We start from the raw sequence: 23,494 nt of genomic DNA, 5'->3' as shown, positions 1-23,494 counted from the left end.
CTGTCCCCTCACTTTCTGTGCTCTGGCTTCAGTGGCCTCCTTGGTTTTCCTGGAGCACACTAAGCATCTGCCTCAAGGTCTTTGTGCATAGTTTCCTCCGTCTGTGACACTCTTACCTCAGATCTTCATGTGATTTGCTCTCTCGATTCTTTCAGGTCTTTGCCCAAATGCCATCTCTTCAAAGAATCTTTCGCTGACTGCTTTATCTAAACTGGTAGCTGCTGTCTCTATGTCTCTGCCCAGCTTTGTTTTTCTTGATAGGACTTAACTTTCTGACACTATACTTTGCATTTGTTTGTTTATTCCTTGGCTCTAAATACATAAGCTTTGTGAGAGCTGTAGTGCGACAGCCTAGAACAGTGCCTGGCATATAGTAGACTCAAATATTTCTCGGTGAATGAATGCATATAACATAAGAATTCTGAAATGCAAAAGGTAACTTTTGGCCTGCTTAATTAAAATTGCCCTTGATAAAGTATGGCTTTTGGGGTACCCTTAAAGACTGTTTGAAACTTCTTTGGAATCAGATCTTAGGTATTTTTATACCAAACTTTAAAATTACTTGAGGATTTTGGTGATGCACGCAAAGCAGGTTATAATGTTGTCAGAATCACTTGCTTTCCCTACTTCCAAGTGGATGAGACATTTAAGGGTCATTAAAATGAAACACTGACTTTTCACGTATATTTTATAGGCCTATTATAACCACAAACCATTTTTCAGTGGTTCTTAGTTTAGGTTACAGAACACATTGCCACAGGGCTGAAATGTTTTTAGTCTTGATGAAATAATTTGAAAATAATTATATCCTCTCCACAACAAAGATGTCTCTGTGTCCCAATATATATAGTAAGCTCTTCCCCAAATTTCTCTGGGAAAAAATTTAAACGTCAGAAGTTTAAAGGACAGTACAATGAACATCCATATGCCATTTACCTGGATTCATCAATTGTTAACTCTTTGCTAAATTTGTTACCTGTTGCTCTCCCTCCCTCCTTCCTTCTTTCCCTTTCTCTCTCCTTCTGTCTCTCTCCCTCTTTCCACACACACTCATATACATATATACATACACTTATTATTTTGCTTAACCAGTCGAAAGTAAGCTACAGACATCATGACACTTCACTCCTAAAATATCTCAGCATGTATTTCCTATGCAGGGTTATTTTCTTATATAACCACAGCACTATTATCACACCCAATGAAATTAACATTGATAAAATAATATTATCTAATATGCAGTCCATACTCAGATTTCCCTAATGTCCAAAAATGTTCTTTGTGTATATATATTTTCTTAATGAAGGATCACGCTTTACATTTGGTTGTAATGACTCTTTTGTCTCCTTTAATCTAAAATAAATCCCTTACCCTTATTCCCCCCACCCCTTTTATTAGTGTCTTTCATGACACTCATATTTGAGGAAACAAGGCTGACAGTCTAAATTTGTTTTTTCATGGTTAGATCCAGGTTAAACATTTTTTTGGCAATAAAAATGCTTAGGTGTGTAGTAAGCTTTTTTTTTTTTTCTCTTAATTTATTTATTTTTGGCTGTGTTGGGTCTTTGTTGCTGCGTGTGGGCTTTCTCTAGTTGCAGGGAGCAGGGGCTACTCTTCGTTGCGGTGCGCGGGCTTCTCATTGCAGTGGCTTCTCTTTGCGGAGCACAGGCTCTAGGTGTGTGGGCTTCAGTAGTTGTGGCACATGGGCTTAGTTGCTCTGCGGCATGTGGGATATTCCCGGACCAGGGCTCGAACCCGTGTCCCCTGCATTGGCTGGCGGATTCTTAACCACTGCACCACCAGGGATGTCCCGTGTAGTAAGCTTTTAATGCTGGAGAAACTTGGAATGAAAAGTAAAGGGCACTTCTCTTCCTCTTTGTTTCTGCAGAATTCTGAACACAAGCAGTTTGCTCTGTGACTGCCATTTGAAGTGGTTGCTTCAGTGGCTGGTTGATAATAACTTTCAACATTCTGTGAATGTAAGCTGTGCACACCCTGAATGGCTAGCAGGGCAAAGCATCCTGAATGTGGATCTGAAAGATTTTGTCTGTGGTTTGTATTTTTGTTTTAATATTTTGTATATTACGCACTTACTATCTTAACAACAGAATTTTAAAAAAATTTAAATAGAATGCTTTCCCACTAGCATATCTATTTCCATTTCTTTAGATTCTTATCTAACATTTTTGTATTGTAATTGTAGCTTAAATTTTGTGTTCTTCGACTTAATATATCATAAGCAGTTTTTTCCCTCTGTGTGTTCTTAAATGATCATTTAAAATACTGTCAGTATAACAGCATCTTTATGAATGTAGGCCTTTCCCTTTTAGGGAGATTATTAACCTTAGAATAAATATCTAGTAGTAAGATTCCTGAATCAAAAAGTGTGAGTTTTTTTTCATGAATTCATTCAAAAGCATGATTTTATATTTAGTAGATCTTGAAAAGTGCTACCCGGTGTTTTCAAACAGATAGCACTAGTTTATGTTGTCACCAGCAATGTATGAATGTACCAGTTTCATTTGGTTTCTATTTTTGATGCATTTTCCTAAGACAGAAGCAGCAGGGTTTGGGAGTTTTTTGGAGGGGAAGGGAGACAGACAAGTTGTCATAGACAAGTTGTCTTGATTCTAGCACTTAATTATAATTTCAAGTATACATCTATATTGTTTTTTCTCAATTTGGAAATTTTTCTTTTACATTTACATTTCCTTTAAAGTAACTAATTCTTAGCTTTACACAGTGGAACTTTTAGATTAGTGTATCTGTGTTGCATATCACTAGTAACTCTGATCATTTAGATACCTGTATATTGCCAGATGTATTTCCACAGTCTACTTAAAGATGCTTATGACATTTGGAAGTTCAGGCACATAAAATACTTAACTTGTTTTTACAAATTTTAAGGAAGAAAACAAAGAATCTAGTAATGATTAAATTCTGCTTACATTGCCATGAATGCCCTTCTGACTTTACTTAGTTTTAAACGTAAGCATACACCATACATTTTATGTTCTTTTTTTAGTTATCACTTTTATGGCACAGTGAAATGTTACCCAGTGAAGACATTGGTTAAGAATTCATATACCTGCTTCTCTGAATCAGTCCAATAATATATTATTATTTATGAATCTATAGTTTATTAGCCAGTCCTAAGCCAGTCTTCATTTGGACATTTGACATGTTTGGAATTTTTCACTATTTTAGGTGAAAGTTATGCACAAAGTATTTTCAAATAGTATGTTTTATTAATAGGAATACCTATTTTTATATATGTTATATATACACACAAACACACACATACACATACACACAAGGGGTAATAGAATTAGAGCTTGTTTTAAAATTCTAATTTAGGTTTCTCCTTTTCTCGGTAACTGGTAATACTTAAGAAGTACATTCAAAGCATAAGTGACGGTAAGGGATGGTAGAAAGAGCGCTAAGCCCTGAAGTCTGAAAACCTGGGTTCCAGTCCAGGCTTAGCTGCGGACTTACATACCTTAGAGCAAGTCATTTGACCCTTCTGGGCATCATCTTCCTCATCTTAAAACAAGGAAATTGGATTCTAGCTCTATAGTCCCTTTCAACCTTAACGTGACATTTTGTAAACATACCATGCAATTTTACATTATTTGTTTTAAAACTGAATCTATAGAAGCAAAAATAAATAACTGACTTGGCTCCTGCCCCATTTTTTTCTCCTTAGATGATTTTCTCAAGCCGCAGATAAGAACCCATCCTGAAACCACAGTTGCTCTAAGAAGCATGAACGTGACTCTGACATGCACTGCAGTGAGCAGCAGTGATTCACCCATGTCTACTGTGTGGCGCAAAGACAGCGAAATCTTGTATGATGCTGATATTGAGAATTTTGTTCGTTATCAGCAACAAGCTGGAGAAGCTCTGGAATACACTAGTGTCTTACATCTTTTCAATGTAAATTTCACAGATGAAGGAAAATATCAGTGTATTATTACTAATCACTTTGGTTCTAACTATTCTCATAAAGCCAAACTGACTGTGAATGGTAAGAAATTATGCTCCCTGATAGTTTTGTGGTTGGAAGGATTTTTCATGTTTAATTTTTGAATCTTCGACCAAGAAAATTAGGATAAACCTGACATTGCAGGGGGCGGCCTTATTGTTTTTGTCTTTAGGGTTATGACAGTATACAGACTGGATTGCTAATTTACCCACTTACTGTCCCTAATCAGTCTTTGACTGAGGGGTAAAGGTGAATTCTGTGGCTCTAGGAGATGGGCTACTTTCACTTTTATTTATGCTTTTGGAAAAAAAAATTTTTAATTCTCCATTTTCTTTCCAGAACCATAATTCTGTTCTAAAAACTATGAAATTTATTCCTGACGTTGTTCACAGGCCGTCCAATAACTGGGAGTATTGAGAACATTTCTGGGTCCAGTGATCATTATCATTGTCTAAATGTAGTCACACAAAACCATTTTTGAAAACAATGCTCTTTTTCATTGTGGCTGTGAAAGAAAAAAACAAAACAGCTTGATTGATCTATCGCCTGTTAGGCTGAAGAACTACAACACTTCAGGCTTTGTGCAACCGAAGGATGTACATATGTCTTGCTCCTGGGTTGTTTCATGAGATGTTTGAAGGCATAAATTTTTTTTATCATGCAGTTTCCTTGACAGCTTTGTAGATGTTTGTTTGGGAAGCACCACTTAGTCTCTTAAGTAAGGGAGTCATAGTAAATATTAAGTTCTAAAATATATGTTCAAAAAGGTTTGTGGCTTCTGCTTTTTCTGTCCCTATCAAGGAGATCAGGTAGATTTGCCATGCATTCTAGAAGAGTTAGTCATCACTGTACTCCATGCTCTGAGGTTCTGGGAGAAAAGATGGCCTCTGAAGTAGAATTTATTGTCAATGCAGGGAGCATGTCTTCTCAAAGAAATGGAGCATTACAACAGTTGGTATTTTGCCTAATAGAGTCTCCCTTGTATGTATGTATGAGTGTATGTGTATATATATATATATTTTTTTTTTTCTTTCCCCCCCACCCACTTTCTCTTGGTGATCTTTTTTGGAACAGAGATGCCATCTTTTCTGAAAACTCCAATGGATCTAACTATTCGCACTGGTGCCATGGCCAGATTAGAATGTGCTGCAGAGGGGCACCCTGCACCTCAGATTTCCTGGCAGAAAGATGGTGGTACTGACTTTCCTGCGGCTCGAGAGAGACGCATGCATGTCATGCCTGAGGATGATGTCTTCTTCATTGCAAATGTGAAAATAGAAGACATGGGGATCTATAGCTGCATGGCACAGAACATAGCAGGCGGCCTCTCAGCAAATGCTTCATTAATCGTGTTAGGTATGTTTATTGCTACGTGGGTCCCTGCTTTTGTGGGAGTCTTTTTATTATGGATTGATTCTTGGTCTTAATGGCAAGAAGAATCTATGTTTGAGATTTTAGTTGGGATTCTTATATCTTTGTTTCCTTGTTCTGCCAATTTATGCAGGGTTATGTCAGCCTAGGATATTAGTGGATCAGTTAACTGAAATCTGGGGAAATTCTGAGGGCAGAATTAGAGATTTTTATCCCATGAATTGAAAATTCAAATCCCTTTATCCTGTTATATTTCCCTCTGTAAGTTTTCTACTTCATGTATATGTTTTTTCTACTATTCAGTAGTGAGTTTACACTTTTATACTGCCTCACATACTGCTTCACAGAGAACTTGAGACAATGTAACTTTCCCCCCTAGTTCGTTTTTAAAAAAAAAATTATAAGAGGAAAAAAATGATCTGTCTTCTGGTTAGATTTCCTGTTTTCCTTCCAGCGTGCTCCTGTTAATCCTATCCTCTGGTAAAATGTCTTTTCCCCATAGATTTCCCCTGACAAGCCAGTTTGTTTTCTTACGAGAACACTTTTCTTTTTAAATTGGGGTATAGTTGTTTTACAGTGTTGTGTTATTTTCTGCTGTACAGCGAAGTGAAGTAGAGTTCCCTGTGCTATACAGCAGGTTCTCATTAGTTATCTATTTTATACATATTAGTGTATATATGTCAATCCCAGTCTCCCAATTCATCCCACCCCCCACCCCCTTCCCCCTTTGGCGTCCATACATTTGGAGAACACTTTTCTTCATGGGACTCAAATTCAAGGCAAATTCTCTTTTCCTCTAGATGTTAGGGTTTTTTAAAATGTGTTGGTTTGTATAATTACTTGTGTAATCAGAAAAATAAGTTTATTGTTTAAAAAATTTAAGATAATGTAGAAAATTAGAAAAAAAGAGGGAAAGTCACTCAGACACTGTTAAAGATTTTGACATATTCTGGACTTTTTAAACACTCATCTTGGGACTTCCCTGGTGGTCCAGTGCTAAAGAATCCGCCTTACAATGCAGGGGATGTGGGTTCAATCCCTGGTCAGGGAACTAAGAGCCCACGTGCCTCAGGGCAACTAAGCCCATGCACCACAACTACTGAGCTCGCGCCTCAACTAGAGAGCCTGCGTGCCGCAAACTACAGAGCCCATGTGCTCTGGAACCCACGTGCCACAACTACAGAGCCCACGCGCCCTGGAGCCCGTGCACCACAACTAGAGAAGAGAAAACCCACACGCCACAACTAGAGAGAAGCCCACGCGCGTGCTGCAAGGAAGGATCCCGCATGCCTCAATGAAGATCCCGCATGCCGCAACTAAGACCCGACACAGCCAAAAATAAATTAAATAAATAAATAAATAATAAATCTTTAAAAAAACCCCACAAAACTCATCTTGGGACTTCCCTGGCAGACCAGTGGTTAAGACTTCGCCTTCTGGGACTTCCCTGGTGGTGCAGTGGTTAAGAATCCACCTGCCAATTCAGAGAACATGGGTTCGAGCCCTGGTCCGGGAAGATCCCACATGCTGCAGAGCAACTAAGCCCACGTGCCACAACTACTGAGCCTGCGCTCTAGAACCGGTGAGCCACAACTACTGAAGCCCGTGCACCTAGAACCCATGCTCTGCAGCAAGAAGCACCGCAATGAGAAGCCCACGCACCACAACAAAGAGTAGCCCCTGCTCACCGCAACTAGAGAAAGCCTGCACGCAGCAATGAAGACCCAGCGCAGCCAAAAATAAATAAATAAATAAATTTAAAGAATTAAAAAGATCAATGAAAGAAATACTTATAAACAAAACAAAAGCTTCGCCTTCCAATGCAGGGGGTGCGGGTTTGATCCTTGGTCGGGGGAGCTAAGATCCCACATGCCTCACGGCCAAAAAACCAAAACATAAAACAGAAGCAATATTGTAACAAACTCAATAAAGACTTTAAAAATGGTCCACATCCAAAAAAAAAAAATCTAAAAAAAAATTAATAAAATAAAACACTCATCTTTATGTGGTTATGTATACCTACTTTTTTCCACTTAATATTGTATCCCAGGGTTACCTTGTCATTAAGTCTTCATGAATATCATGTGGCTGTGGTATAATTTACTTACTCATTTTTCTGCTAGATTTTTTCCCTTTACCTTTAAAAATTACAACTAATTTTGTAATAAACATTTTTGTATATAAATCTTTGAATTCTTTGCTTAGGATAGCTTGCTCAAGATGGAATTCCTGAGATGAGATTTAGATTTTTTGAGGCTTTTGCTTTTCTGAAACATTAACTTCTAATCCTCCCATGAGCATATGAAAGTGCTTATTTCATCATAACCTAATTAGTCTAATTCAATTAGGAATAAAACTGCCTAATATTTTTTAATGCATCTTTCTGTTAGAGACACCCTCATTTATTAGACCGCTGGAGGACAAGACAGTAACCCGAGGTGAAACTGCAGTATTACAGTGCATAGCTGGAGGGAGTCCTGCCCCTCGCCTCAACTGGACCAAAGATGATGGACCACTGCTGGTGACAGAACGGCACTTCTTTGCTGCAGCCAACCAGCTTCTCATCATTGTAGATGCTGGGCTAGAAGATGCTGGGAAATATACGTGCATTATGTCCAACACCCTTGGGACAGAACGTGGTCACATTTACCTAAATGTGATTTCAACCCCCAATTGTGACTCTTCCCAGAGTAGCATTGGGCATGAAGACGATGGGTGGACCACAGTTGGCATTGTCATCATTGTTGTGGTCTGCTGTGTTGTGGGTACCTCTTTGATCTGGGTCATTGTTATTTACCACATGAGAAGGAAAAATGAAGACTATAGTATCACGAACACAGGTGAGTGGTACCCGGTTGACCCTTGTGGCTTATACCTGAGTCAGTAATGTAGTGTAGGATTTGTTGTTAAATATAAAAAACTAAGGAGCTTTGATAATTTATATGTGATGGAAGAGTTTTTCTGTTAAAATGTCCTACTTCCTTGATGTATTGGAACCGCTCTAGTGAATAAGTTTAAGAATTTGTAGACAGTCCCCCAAAACTTTGTTCTTATAAACAGTTGCAGGTGCACCTTCTTTCTTTAATACCTAAGGCTCATTTCCATTGTAATTTTCCTTTGGGGAAGAGTGGAGTCCTTATGACAGAGATCAGTCTTTCACACCTGTCCCTCACCCTGAAATCCTGTAAGAGAAGAGGTACAGCCAGAGAGATTGCTAAAGTGTGTCTATGGATAAGATTTCAGACTTTAGGGTTTTTTTCTTTTGGTAATACTTTTAAAATGAGGCTTGGGGGAGAATTCTAGTGAGAAATAATTTTCAGAGAAAATTCTAGGAGTTGTTGAGTTCCTAGGTACATAACATTTTCCTGGCCATTAGTACCAAAGTAGAATACATTTGCAAGATAGTCTTCTGAGTTTTGGCTTAAATTGCCTAACTTTATTTGAGAGTTACAGATGTCTCTTTTACAGACGAGCTCAATCTGCCTGCAGACATTCCCAGCTACTTGTCTTCCCAAGGAACACTGTCTGAGCCACAGGAAGGCTACAGCAACTCTGAGGCAGGCAGTCATCAGCAACTTATGCCTCCTGCCAATGGATATTTACACAAAGGCGCTGACGGTAATGACTTTTTATTATGTATGCTTACAATTTCAGCCTACCCTGTTTAGTTTTTTTTTAAGTGTATAGTTTTCCCCAGTAATCTGAAGCAATATTTTAAAGTAAGCTACTCAATGAAAACATTTGCCCCATGCAAAATAGGATGAAAATTGACTAAAGTCTTTTTTTTTTTTGAATTTTTGAATTTTATTTTATTTATATTTTTATACAGCAGGTTCTTATTAGTCATCAGTTTTATACACATCAGTGTATACATGTCAATCCCAATCTCCCAATTCATCACACCACCACCACCGCCCACTGCCACTTTCCCCCCTTGGTGTCCATACGTTTGTTCTCTACATCTGTGTCTCAATTTCTGCCCTGCACACCGGTTCATCTGTAGCATTTTTCTAGGTTCCACATATATGCGTTAATATACGATATTTGTTTTTCTCTTTCTGACTTACTTCACTCTATATGACAGTCTCTAGATCCATCCACGTCTCAACAAATGACCCAATTTCGTTCCTTTTTGTGGCTGAGTAATATTCCATTGTATATATGTACCACATCTTCTTTATCCATTCGTCTGTCGATGGACATTTAGGTTGCTTCCATGACCTGGCTATTGTAGATAGTGCTGCAGTGAACATTGGGGTGCATGTGTCTTTTTGAATTATGATTTTCTCTGGGTATATGCCCAGTAGTGGGATTGCTGGATCATATGGTAATTCTATTTTTAGTTTTTTAAGGAACCTCCATACTGTTCTCCATAGTGGCTGTATCAATTTACATTCCCACCAACAGTGCAGGAGGGTTCCCTTTTCTCCACACCCTCTCCAGCATGTGTTGTTTGTAGATTTTCTGATGATGCCCATTCTAACTGGTGTGAGGTGATACCTCATTGTAGTTTTGATTTGCATTTCTCTAATAATTAGTGATGTTGAGCAGCTTTTCATGTGCTTCTTGGCCATCTGTATGTCTTCTTTGGAGAAATGTCTATTTAGGTCTTCTGCCCATTTTTGGATTGGGTTGTTTGTTTCTTTAATATTGAGCTGCATGAGCTGTTTATATATTTTGGAGATTAAGCCTTTGTCCGTTGATTCGTTTGCAAATATTTTCTCCCATTCTGAGGGTTGTCTTTCCGTCTTGTTTGTGGTTCCCTTTGCTGTGCAAAAGCTTTGAAGTTTCATTAGGTCCCATTTGTTTATTTTTGTTTTTATTTCCATTACTCTAGGAGGTGGATCAAAAAATATCTTGCTGTGATTTATGTCAAAGAGTGTTCTGCCTATGTTTTCTTCTAAGAGTTTTATAGTGTCTGGTCTTACATTTAGGTCTCTAATCCATTTTGAGTTTATTTTTGTGTATGGTGTTAGGGAGTGTTCTAATTTCATTCTTTTACATGTAGCTGTCCAGTTTTCCCAGCACCACTTATTGAAGAGACTGTCTTTTCTCCATTATATATCCTTGCCTCCATTGTCGTAGATTAGCTGACCATCAGTGTGTGGGTTTATCTCTGGGCTTTCTATCTTGTTCCATTGATCTATATTTCTGTTTTTTTGCCAGTACCATATTGTCTTGATTACTGTAGCTTTGTAGTATAGTCAAGTCAGGGAGTCTGATTCCTCCAGCTCCTTTTTTTTTCCCTCAAAACTGCTTTGGCTATTCGGGGTCTTTTGTGTCTCCATGCAAATTTTAAGATTTTTTGTTCTAGTTCTGTAAAAAATGCTATTGGTAATTTGATAGGGATTGCACTGAATCTGTAGATTGCTTTGGATAGTATAGTCATTTTCACAATTTTGATTCTTCCAATCCAAGAACATGGTATATCTCCCCATCTGTTGGTATCATCTTTAATTTCTTTCATCAGTGTCTTATAGTTTTCTGCATACAGGTCTTTTGTCTCCCTAGGTAGGTTTATTCCTAGGTATTTTATTCTTTTTGTTGCAGTGGTAAATGGGAGTGTTTCCTTAATTTCTCTTTCAGATTTTCCATCCTTAGTGTATAGGAATGCAAGAGATTTCTGTGCATTAATTTTGTATCCTGCAACTTTACCAAATTCATTGATTAGCTCTAGTAGTTTTCTGGTGGCATCTTTATGATCCTCTATGTATAGTATCATGTCATCTGCAAACAGTGACAGTTTTACTTCTTCTTTTCCAATTTGTATTCCTTTTATTTCTTTTTCTTCTCTGATTGCCGTGGCTAGGACTTCCAAAACTATGCTGAATAAGAGTGGTGAGAGTGGACATCCTTCTCTCGTTCCTGATCTTAGAGGAAATGCTTTCAGTTTTTCACCATTGAGAATGATGTTTGCTGTGGGTTTGTCGTATATGGCCTTTATTATGATGAGGTAGGTTCCCTCTATGCCCACTTTCTGGAGAGTTTTTATCATAAATGGTTGTTGAATTTTGTCAAAAGCTTTTTCTGCATCTATTGAGATGATCGTATGGTTTTCTTCTTCAATTTGTTAATATGGTGTATCACATTGACTGACTTGCATATACTGAAGAATCCTTGCATCCCTGGGGTAAATCCCACTTGATCATGGTGTATGATCCTTTTAATGTGTTGTTGGATTCTGTTTGCTAGTATTTTGTTGAGGATTTTTTTTTTTTTTATAAGAAAGGAATGGGTTGGATTTGAGGCTGATGCTTTTTTTTTTTTTTTTAAATTATTTTATTTTTATTTTTGGCTGTGTTGGGTCTTCGTTTCTGTGTGAGGGCTTTCGCTAGTTGTGGCAAGCGGGGGCCACTCTTCATCGCGGTGCGCGGGCCTCTCACTATCGCGGCCTCTCTTGTTGCGGAGCATAGGCTCCAGACGCGCAGGCTCAGTAGTTGTGGCTCAAGGGCCTAGCTGCTCCGTGGCACGTGGGATCTTCCCAGACCAGGGCTCGAACCCGTGTCCCCTGCATTAGCAGGCAGATTCTCAACCACTGCGCCACCAGGGAAGCCCTTGTTGAGGATTTTTGCATCTATATTCATCAGTGATATTGGTCTGTAATTTTCTTTTTTTTTAGTATCTTTGTCTGGTTTTGGTATCAGGGTGATGGTGGCCTCGTAGAATGAGTTTGGGAGTGTTCCTTCCTCTGCAATTTTTTGGAAGAGTTTGAGAAGGATGGGTGTTAGCTCTTCTCTAAATGTTTGATAGAATTCACTTGTGAAGCCATCTGGTCCTGAACTTTTGTTTGTTGGAAGGTTTTTAACCACAGTTTCAATTTCATTACTTGTGATTGGTCTGTTCATATTTTCTGTTTCTACCTGGGTCAGTCTTGGAAGGTTATACCTTTCTAAGAATTTGTCCATTTCTTCCAGGTTGTCCATTTCATTGGCATAGAGTTGCTTATAGTAGTCTCTTGGGATGCTTTGTGTTTCTGCGGTGTCTGTTGTAACTTCTCCTTTTTCATTTTTAATTTTATTGATTTGAGTCCTTTCCCGCTTTTTCTTGATGTGTCTGGCTAATGGTTTATCAATTTTGTTTATCTCCTCAAAGAACCAGCTTTTAGTTTTATTGACTTTGCTATTGTTTTTTTGTTTCTATTTCATTTATTTCTGCTCTGATCTTTATGATTTCTTTCCTTCTGCTAACTTTGGGTTTTGTTTGTTCTTCTTTCTCTAGTTCCTTTAGGTGTAAGTTTAGATTGTTTATTTGAGATTTTGCTTGTTTCTTGAGGTAGGCTTGTATAGCTATAAACTTCCCTCTTAGAACTGCTTTTGCTGCATCCCATAGGTTTTTTAAAAAAATTATTTATTTATTTATATTTTTGGCTGCATTGGGTCTTCGTTTCTGTGCGAGGGCTTTCTCTAGTTGCGGCAAGCGTGGGCCACTCTTCATCGCGGTGCGCGGGCCTCTCACTGTCACGGCCTCTCTTGTTGCGGAGCACAGGCTCCAGACGTGCAGGCTCAGTAGTTGTGGCTCACGGGCCCAGTTGCTCCGTGGCATGTGGGATCTTCCAAGACCAGGGCTCGAACCCGTGTGCCCTGCATTGGCAGGCAGATTCTCAACCACTGCACCACCAGGGAAGCCCCATCCCATAGGTTTTGGATCGTCGTGTTTTCATTGTCATTTGTCTCTAGGTATTTTTTGATTTCCTCTTTGATTTCTTCAGTGATCTCTTGGTAATTTAGTAACGTATTGTTTAGCCTCCATGTGTTTGTGTTTTTTACGTTTCTTTTTCCCTGTAATTGATTTCTAATCTCATAGCGTTGTGGTCAGAAAAGATGCTTGATATGATTTCAATTTTCTTAAATTTACTGAGGCTTGATTTGTGACCCAAGATGTGATCTACCCTGGAGAATGTTCCGTGCTGACTTGAGAAGAAAATGTAATCTGTTGTTCTTGGATGGAATGTCCTATAAATATCAATTAAATCTATCTGGTCTATTGTGTCATTTAAAGCTGCCGTTTCCTTATTAATTTTCTGTTTGGATGGTCTGTCCATTGGTGTAAGTGAGGTGTTAAGTCCCCCACTATTGTTGTGTTATTGTCTATTTCCTCTTTTATAGCTGTTAGCAGTTGCCTTATGTATTGAGGTGCTCCTATGTTGCGTGCATATATATTTATAATTGTTATATCTTCTTCTTGGATTGATCCCTTGACCGTTAGGTAGTGTCCTTCCTTGTCTCTTGTAACATTTTTTATTTTAAAGTCTATTTTATGTGATATGAGTATTGCTACTACAGCTTTCTTTTGGTTTCCATTTGCATGGAATATCTTTTTCCATCCCCTCACTTTCGGTCTGTATGTGTCCCTAGATCTGAAGAAGGTCTCTTGTAGACAGCATATATGTGGGTCTTGTTTTTGTATCCATTCAACAAGCCTGTGTCTTTTGGTTGGAGCATTTAATCCATTCACGTTTAAGGTAATTATTGATATGTATGTTCCTATGACCATTTTCTTAATTGTTTTGGATTTGTTTTTGTAGGTCCTTTTCTTCTCTTGTGTTTCGTACTTAGAGAAGTTCCTTTAGCATTTGTTGTAGAGCTGGTTTGGTGGTGCTGAATTTTCTTAGCTTTTGCTTGTCTGTAAAGCTTTTGATTTCTCCATCAAATCTGAATGAGATCCTTGCTGGGTAGAGTAATCTTGGTTGTCGGTTCTTCCCTTTCATCACTTTAAGTATATCATGCCACTGCCTTCTGGCTTGTAGAGTTTCTGCTGAGAAATCAGCTGTTAACCTTATGGGAGTTCCCTTGTATGTTATTGGTCGTTTTTCCCTTGCTGCTCTCAATAATTTTTCTTTGTCTTTAATTTTTGCCAATTTGATTACTACGTGTCTCGGCGTGTTTCTCCTTGGGTTTATCCTGTATGGGACTCTCTGCGCTTCCTGGATTTGGGTGGCTATTTCCTTTCCCATGTTAGGGAAATTTTCGACTATAATCTCTTCAAATATTTTCTCGGGTCCTTTCTCTCTCTCTTCTCCTTCTGGGACCCCTATAATGTGAATGTTGTTGCGTTTAATGTTATCCCAGAGGTCTCTTAGGCTGTCTTCATTTCTTTTCATTCTTTTTTCTTTATTCTGTTCAGCAGCAGTGAATTCCACCATTCTGTCTTCCAGGTCACTTATCCGTTCTTCTGCCTCAGTTATTCTGCTATTGATTCCTTCTAGTGTATTTTTCATTTCAGTTATTGTATTGTTCATCTCTGTTTGTTTGTTCTTTAATTCTTCTAGGTCTTTGTTAAACATTTCTTGCATCTTCTCGATCTTTGCCTCCATTCTTTTTCCGAGGTCCTGGATCATCTTTACTATCATTATTCTGAATTCTTTTTCTGGAAGGTTGCCTATCTCAACTTCATTTAGTTGTTTTTCTGGGGTTTTATCTTGTTCCTTGATCTGGTACATAGCCTTCTGCCTTTTCATCTTGTCTATCTTTCTGTGAATGTGGTTTTTGTTCCACAGGCTGCAGGATTGTAGTTCTTCTTGCTTCTGCTGTCTGCCCTCTGGTGGATGCGGCTATCTAAGAGGCTTGTGCAAGTTTCCTGATGGGAGGGACTGATGGTGGGTAGAGCTGACTGTTGCTCTGGTGGGCAGAGCTCAGTAAAACTTTAATCCGCTTGAGTGTTGAGGGGCTGGGTTCCCTCCCTGTTGGTTGTTTGGCCTGAGGCGACCCAACACTGGAACCTGCAGGCTCTTTGGTGGGGCTAATGGTGGACTCTGGGAGGGCTTACGCCAAGGAGTTCTTCCCAGAACTTCTGCTGCCAGTGTCCTTGTCCCTTGGTGAGCCACAGCTGCCCCCCCGCCTCTGCAGGAGACCCTCCAACACTAGCAGGTAGGTCTGGTTCAGTCTCCTGTGGGGTCACTGCTCCTTCCCCTGGGTCCCGATGTGCGCACTACTTTGTGTGTGCCCTCCAAGAGTGGAGTCTCTGTTTCCCGCAGTCCTGTTGAAGTCCTGCAATCAAATCCCTCAGCCTTCAAAGTCTGATTCTCTAAGAATTCCTCCTCCCATTTCCAGACCCCCAGGTTCGGAAGCCTGACGTGGGGCTCAGAACCTTCACTCCAGTGGGTGGATTTCTGTGGTATAAGTGTTCGCCAGTCTGTGAGGCACCCACCCAGCAGTTATGGGATTTGATTTTATTGTGATTGCGCCCCTCCTACCGTCTCATTGTGGCTTCTCCTTTGTCTTTGGATGTGGGGTATCTTTTTTGGTGAGTTCCAGTGTCTTCCTGTCGATGATTGTTCAGCAGTTAGTTGTGATTCTGGTGTTCTCACAAGAGGGAGTGAGAGCACGTCCTTGTACTCTGCCATATTGGTTCAGGCTCTGAAGTCTTAAGAGAGGAGAAAATCTTCTGACAGAAAGGAGTAACACATCCTTAAGAGATTGGAGAACACAGCAGAGGCTCCCAAACCAAAGTATTGTTATGGGAAGGAGACGCTCTAGAAACTTTTTTCAGGTGTCTTTTATCCTTTTCAGGCATGAACACCCTTCAGACCATATCCAGGGGAGGTTGTATCTCCTGCTGACAGGTAGACATTCACCAAAGTTTAAAGGGCATTGATGATTCTCAGCTTATATTGGAGAACATCAGAGAGATATAAAATAGTTAAGTGAACCTGACTTCTCAACACTACTTTTCCCAAGTCCACTCTTCCCATAGGGAGTGACAGAACACAGGGAAGTGAATTAAGGGGTAGAATTGGGTTTGACTCCCAGTTCCTCTTTCCAGCCATGTGGTCACCAACAAGTTACTTAAAATCTGAGCTTTACTTTCCTCATTTTAAAAATAAAGAAACAATATTTTATAAAGCGTTTCTCTCACGATTCTTAAATATTCTTTCCACAAATCTGTGTAGTACTTCAAGTACTATACACATGGAAACTCCATTCCATTATTTTGGCTTTCCATGGAAAGGGGGGTATTTCTAGCTTTTTTTTTTTTTTTTTTCTTTTTGGCTATACTGTGTGGCTTGTGAGATCTTAGTTCCCCGGCCAGGATGGCCTCTAGGCACGCAGGCTTCGTTAGTTGTGGCACGCGGGCTCAGTAGTTGTGGCACATGAACTCTAGAGCGCAGGCTCAGTAGTTGTGGCGCACGGGGTTAGTTGTTCCGCAGCATGTGGGATCTTCCCGGACCAGGGCTCAAACCCGTGTCCCCTGCATTGGCAGGCAGATTCTTAACCACTGCGCCACCAGGGAAGTCCCCCTCTAGCTTTTTAAAGAATACTTAGAAGCCTCTACTTTTTGAAATTTGTAGGAAATAACACTGCTTTCTGGATTAAACTTAATTACTTCCTGTTCTTTTCCAGTTCTAACATTCTGTTGCTTGAACATGAATAAGTAACTCTCTATTTCTCACTTTCCTCTTTTTTTATCATTCAGTTTTCAAAGCACATAATTGTCCAGGGAGCTCATTATTAAACTTTTACTTCTGCCAAACACACAGTTGTCAGGCAGGACTCTTGACCATCAGAGGCTTTCTCTAGGGGTCCTTTTAGCAATTAGTGTTGCTTAACCTCTTGACTTAACGAAAGTTATGTGGGCTTTTGTGAAATAAAATCATCAAAACTCCTTGTTCTCTGTTTTAGTTTGCTTAAGCCAAACATGTGTCTTGTAGCACAGTGCCAGCCTTATCTTGGCTCCCTTGATTTGAGCATGACGTTATCCAGGCTGGACAAAGGTGGCTTAATGTACTACTCAAGAGCATGGGTGCTGGAGCCAGAGGGCCTGAGTTTAAATTGCAGCTCTTCACTCGGGCAGTATGTCTTTGGGCAAGTTACCTGACCTCTCTGTGTTGTAGTTACTCTGTCTGTAATATAGGGATAATAATAATACTTACCTCTTAGGGATGTTATAAGGATTAAATTAGTTAGTTCGCAGAAAGACCTTGAAACTTCATCCTGTTTATAATGCAAGTTTTGAACAAATGCCAGATATGATGACAACTGTTAGAGAAAACTGATAGTTGGCAAAACTGATTCCTTAACTGAAGGATGTTTGGGTTCTTTCCCATGTTGTCATTAGGTGGCACTGGCACCCGGGTTATCTGCTCAGATTGTTATGACAATGCTAACATCTACTCCCGGACCCGAGAATACTGTCCGTACACCTACATTGCTGAAGAGGATGTTCTAGATCAGACACTGTCCAGCCTTATGGTCCAGATGCCCAAAGAGACTTATTTGGCACATCTTCCCCAAGATGCCACCACCCTGGAGAGCCTGGTATCATCAGCAGATAGAGAGATGTCTGCCTTTCCCACCAACCATGAGAGGATAAATGAGAAGAAACTTTCCTCCACACAGAAGAGCAGTGGTAAAGGGCACAGTGTTTTTTGTTATTTTGGTTTGTTTTCACTTTCACCTACTTGATTTTTCCTTCTGTCATATAGGTAGCACTCTCATTTGACAGAAGCAAACAAGTTGGTATAATGGAGTAATTAGCTACCATTAATTGGTATAAACTAGAGCCAGAGATTTTAGAGATTAGATTTAGAAAGAAGTCTGGATCTGTAGGATGAAAACAGCTTTTGTGGGAGTAACAAGATCTTACTTCTAAAGATTCAGAAGCCATGTAGAAAAAGTTTCTATAAAGAAGTTTCATACAGGCACTACTTCTTTCTTCCATGTTTATTTAAATAATGGAGACTTGAAATGCTAAGGATATAATGATTTGGGCATAATTTGATGAAGATTTTCACTGAGAAGATTTAAAAATGTTTTACTTGGTTGCTGTTCTATCAGGTAAATGTTGGATGTCAGTATCACTTGGCAGGTATTTGCTTTCATCTGTGAAGTATTACAGTCAGCGCCATAAGTGGGAAAGCAGTTTGGGGATAGTAGTCCAGGAAAAGAAACACATGTTATATTGTGCCGACGAGGCGTTTGAAACAACCCAGTCAATAAAGCAAAGCAAAACAAAACAAAACTCTTTCTAGACCATGAAGGGCACTACTGAGCATGTCTTCCTGTCCATCCAGGCTTTTTATCCACTGTCACCCTCCTGTCAGCCTGAAATGAAAGAGCACTGGAAATAGGGTGGGGCTTTGCACCGCAGGTTTACAGTGGAAGACATTGTATAGTGGTGCTTCCAGGGATGGTTCTGGCTGGAGTGAATGAAATGACATGGACTTTTAAGATGTGCTCTGTTGTTCTTAGTTAAGAGACCACCTCTAAAGTTTTCTAAAGAGGGTACAGGTCAGAGAAAAATATCCTGTTATTGAAGTTAGTCTCTTGTCTTTAAAATTCTGTGTCCATGAAAGAAAGGCGCCAACACTAAATCCATTTCCCCGTGTCCTAGAAGAGATATACACACACAAAATAACTTTAAGTAGAACTAAAAATGCAGTATCTTTCCCCAACTTTAGGGATGTCTTAATTGTTAATCTGGCCTGTAAGTGAGGAAATCAGCAAATGAGAGTGCTTTGATGCATTGCTTGTTCCTTAGCTAGGGTGCTCTAGCTCCTTGCTACTCAAAGTGTGGTCTATCAGCATCAGCATTACCTAGGAGCTTGTTAGAAATGCAGAGCATGGGTCCCACCCCAGACCCAGTGAACCAGAGTCTATATTTTAACACAATCTCCAGGTTATTTGTATGCATATTAAAGCTTGAGAAACCCTGCTCTAGCTTACTTTGCACATGGGTTTTATTTTTATTTCTGAGTGTTTGTTTCTAGACTGTTTGGCTAGCTTTTTCCAAAATACATCCCCATGAAGTTAATATAACTTTCAGTAAATGTTCTCTGGGGAAAGAGCCCACCACTGCAGTAAATAATAATGAGAAATGCATATTTTTGAAACCAAAGTACAGATAACCTGATTTAAAATACCAGCTTTTGGTTATTATTTTGTTGTGAGAGTTATTGGCTTGCTAGAAGCTGGAGGGGAATGGTTGTTTTTTTTTTAAATGATTTTTTAAAAATAAATTTATTTATTGTATTTATTTTATTTTTGGCTGCATTGGGTCTTTGTTGCTGCTTGCAGGCTTTCTCTAGTTGCGGCGAGCGGGGGCTACTCTTCATTGTGGTGCGCCGGCTTCTCATTGCGGTGGCTTCTCTTGTTGTGGAGCACGGGCTCTAGGCATGCGGGCTTCGGTAGTTGTGGCACGTGGGCTCTAGAGCGCAGGCTCAGTAGTTGTGTTGCACGGGCTTAGTTGCTCCATGGCATGTGGGATCTTCCTGGACCAGGGCTCGAACCCATGTCCCCTGCATTGGGAGGCGGATTCTTAACCACTGTGCCACCAGAGAAGCCCAAAATGATTTTTTTTAAGATAGGCATTTAATTGTTATTTATAGATACAACGACTGCACTGAATCAATAATTTTTACCTATGTATTGTGCAACTTTCATTACTATATGGATACTAATTCTCTTTTAGTCTGTTCCCATGTGTCTAAAGAGTTTTAAGTTTTATGGCAGTAGAAACACCAGTAATAGGTGAAAGTAGATGACACATAGCATGGTTTCAGTAATTAATTGGTAAAGTTGTTGAGTAGAAGGGTTTGAAAGACCATGGTTCCAGTTTTTGTTTTGTTTTCTTTTTTTTGTTTTTTCTAAGAAAATGGCAAGTATACATTTTATCTTAACGTCCTTATTCAGGAATATTGGGTTATTTCTTATTATTTCTTTGAAGACTTGGGTAGAAGAAAATTAAGTTTTAGAAAATTAATTTTAAACTTCCATTCACCGCTGATAATTATTACTGTCTCTCATTCTCAGAACCCTTGCAGCGGCCTCTGTGGAACATAAACAAAGAACCAGGTATGCCTCGTCCTCCTTTATCGCAGCAGTCAGTCTTTGAGTCACCACAACTCCATCAAAACGAGGGCCTGGCAGAGAGTGATCCAGACTGTTCCACTTCTCCCATGCCCTGTCACAGGTTACACGACCACACTTTTGATTTTAGTAGGACTCGGAACATTCAAGATGGCAGTGAGGGCACATGAAACTCACTCCAGAATGAAATCTGGGCAGACTCAAATTAGTTGATTTTGTATTTACTACCTCAGAGTTCGGAAGAAACCCCAAAGTCAGCATTTGCTTTGCTCTTTGTCTACAATTACATCTGACCACATCAAGGGGGGCCAGACATTTGTCTGGGCTTATACTTGACGAAGAAAGGGTAATGGCTGACAGAAATGGGTACATCTAATAGAAAATGTGCAACACAGGCGGAGGAAGGTAGAGGACAGAGTGCTGTCTTATGGTTCTACTGGGATGTGCCCAGGTGCGCATTGCCTGTTAGGGAGAGTCTCTTTGCTGCTTAACACCCTGGATTGTCTCAACCTACAGAATGATCCTGAGTAAACAACGCTGTTCTATTTTGCCTTCCAAGGAACAAAAATAACTTTGGAGCCCCCCGGGAAGTGTGCCTGGGATTCTGCAGTGGTTTTAATCCTATAGTTGAGAGTGGGGCTTTGATATTCAAGGTCTTCGACAAGAATCCCAGACTTGACCAATTATTACCAGGTCGAGGGTTTTGTATTCTTGTGAATCTCTCTCTTTCTCTCTCTCTCTCTTTTTTTTTTTTTGGTCCCTATCGCCCAGGGATCTCACTGTATATATATGTGCATTTATAAATAATTTTTGTATTCATTGGTCATATGTGTTGCAATGTAAATATTTTTGATATGCCAAAATTATATATAATATTCAGTTATAATATTGACAGCAGCTTCTCAGACCACAGATTTTGTACAACTTGGTTTAGTGAATCCAAAGACTTTGTTTAAAGTTTTAAATACATATTTGTTAAGAAGTATAAGTATAGAAGCAGGGTACCTAGTGATTGTGTACACACAAACACAATCTTGGTGTAATTAACCACTTTCTTTATACCTAAAGATTTGTACAGCTAATCATTTGTCATCTGTTTACAAGTGCCAGGTAATATAATCTTTCAAGCATAAAAAGGCTTTTTCAAAAGACTAGCAGTCTTGTCATTGTCATATGCACATAGATAAAGGAAAACTTGTTAGGGGAATATCTTCTTTCAGCAAAGTATTTAGTTGATGAGGAAACCAAAGATTGCTTTTTTTTCTCTGTGTGTGTGTGTTTGTTTTTTAAAATAATATCTCTTCTACCAATGCACAGTATGTCTTAAGAAGGGAAGACTGCTTTTGGGAGTAGAAGAACGTGCAAAATTCTTATACTGTAAAGCTTTAGAGTGGTCCTTGTTTTGTACAAGTGATTATTTAAGCCAAAAAGTTTTCTTGAATTTCTGATAGCAAAAAGTTTTATGTAAACAAAAGACTTAGTGCTCTAATAAAGTGTAATGGACTAAAGCTCTTCTTTCTTTCTGCTTTCAGAAAAAAAGAAAGGCTGCCGGATTCTGTCCTCTAAATTTAGTGAGGACTAGTTACTAGACGACTTCAACCACTTAAATGAAAATAATCTATTTCTAAGTCATTGTGCATTTCAAGGGTTTTAAACTCACATAATTTCTCAGCTCTTTGCCAGGAAGTTTAGCTGAATTTCATACTGTTTTTCAATCCTAAATTTTTCTCCCATAAGCAGCAGCACTTTTCTAGCTGTTTTATGCCACCATGCCTTTGTCTTTTTCCTTTTTAAATTGTCAGCCTCTCTTCATTTTCACTTTGAACTCCTTAAGTATCACTATTTTCTTCTCCCTTCAATTTCTGATCCATCTTCTTACTTACTAGGTTGTAGTATAATTTGTACTGGACTGACTTAGAATCACGAAACCTGATTTAGTTCCTAGCTCTGCTGCTTACTAGTTGTGTAATCAAGGGCAAGTCCCTTTACATCTCAGCCTGACTTTCTCATTTATGAAATGAGGGCATTTTACTAGATGCTTTAAAGCCCTTTCCAGCTGTAACATTCTATGAATCTGTGATCCCTCCTGGAATCAAGGAGGATTATCTACTCTAATAAAAAGCTGCTTTCATGAAATATTTTTTAGAGTAGAACAGGAGTGATGCTGCTTACTCTGACTTGAGCCAGATTTATTTCCTCTCTAGCAGGAGTAATGCTATAAGAAATCCTCATGAGGAGAAGAAATATTCAGCTTCTAAAACAGTGTCAGTAAACATAAAGAATCTTTAGTAGATTGAGAACCACCCATTGCCCTCCAGAACACCAGGTCTGAATGCTAGTGTTACAGCACACCAGAGTACCAGAATCAGTTGAGAGGTGTGCCACAACTAATTTGTAACTAGTTTGTGACTCACTTACCTTTCTAATGTATTCAAGGTCATCTCTCTAATTATAGTACTCTTACATTCTGATGGACTTTATTTAGTGAAAAAAGTGGAGTTAGAACAAGGCTGTAAGTGAGCATCAGCTGTTACATGTGAGAGGACAAAAAACAGGCTGCAAACCAGTGCTCTAGAAAACTTAAAATACGTGATTGCTGCCTCTGCTTTAGCCAGTGGTGTCAGGCTGGTCTCCTGAATAGCCAGGTTCTCTCTGTCAACTCAAATGGTTGAGATGTCCTCCCAGGTATTCCTAGCTTTCCTAAATAACTAAAAAACTTGCCTAAAAAACTAGTCAGGAATTTGTTTAAATGTGAATAGCCTATCCCTGGTCTTAAAAATATAGTAAATTTAATAAATTCTAATCTTAGGAGATGGAATTCCTGAAATTTTTCAGTATTGCATATGTAGAGCATATAGCAAATGCTCTACTATAAACTGGATTAGTGGCTCATCCGTGTTTCTTCCCATCAGTGTAATGTCTGCCTGCCACCAATTTAATCAAAAATGTTGCAAAAGCAAGGCAAACTAAAATGCTGAGAGAAATATTGTCCCAATTACCACTTCACATCAGTAGGGATACATAAATTCTCTTAATTTGTTTGTGCCCCTCTTAGACTGATTCTGTAAGTATACCTGGAAGAAGAAATAACATTGTGCTTGTACTCCAAGTCTTCCTGCCACAGAGTCTATGCCTGACCCGTTGGCTGTCTGTCACTCAGTAACCTCTAAAGTGCTTTCCCTAGATGTAAGTTAATCTGTAGGATAGGAAATACCAGAAACCCAGCCCAGTGTGCCATTCCCTCTAATGTGCCATCTTAGAATGCTTTAAATGTGTATTTTCTCTGTAAGGTAACTTTCGTGTTTAAAAACAGTTGCCTTCACATTGCCCATTG

General features: G+C 39.2%; 1 protein-coding gene across 1 annotated transcript in view; it reads left to right on the top strand.

Moving 5' to 3' along the window:
• The window catches only part of LRIG2 (leucine rich repeats and immunoglobulin like domains 2), a 63,919-nt gene extending 42,715 nt beyond the window's left edge, over positions 1 to 21,204 (top strand). The window contains exons 12-18 of the mRNA XM_061186169.1: positions 1,889 to 2,052; positions 3,707 to 4,027; positions 5,060 to 5,341; positions 7,747 to 8,196; positions 8,825 to 8,974; positions 17,411 to 17,701; positions 20,104 to 21,204. Coding sequence (XP_061042152.1) covers positions 1,889 to 2,052; positions 3,707 to 4,027; positions 5,060 to 5,341; positions 7,747 to 8,196; positions 8,825 to 8,974; positions 17,411 to 17,701; positions 20,104 to 20,330 — 1,885 coding nt within the window. The 3' untranslated portion in view covers positions 20,331 to 21,204. The remainder of the gene's footprint in view (positions 1 to 1,888; positions 2,053 to 3,706; positions 4,028 to 5,059; positions 5,342 to 7,746; positions 8,197 to 8,824; positions 8,975 to 17,410; positions 17,702 to 20,103) is intronic.
• The last annotated feature ends 2,290 nt before the right edge of the window (positions 21,205 to 23,494 follow it).

The sequence above is a fragment of the Eubalaena glacialis genome, chromosome 3 (assembly GCF_028564815.1).
Source record: "Eubalaena glacialis isolate mEubGla1 chromosome 3, mEubGla1.1.hap2.+ XY, whole genome shotgun sequence".
Classification (NCBI taxonomy): domain Eukaryota; kingdom Metazoa; phylum Chordata; class Mammalia; order Artiodactyla; family Balaenidae; genus Eubalaena; species Eubalaena glacialis.
Note: the sequence above shows the minus strand (reverse complement) of the source record. Positions and strands in the feature narration are given on the sequence as shown.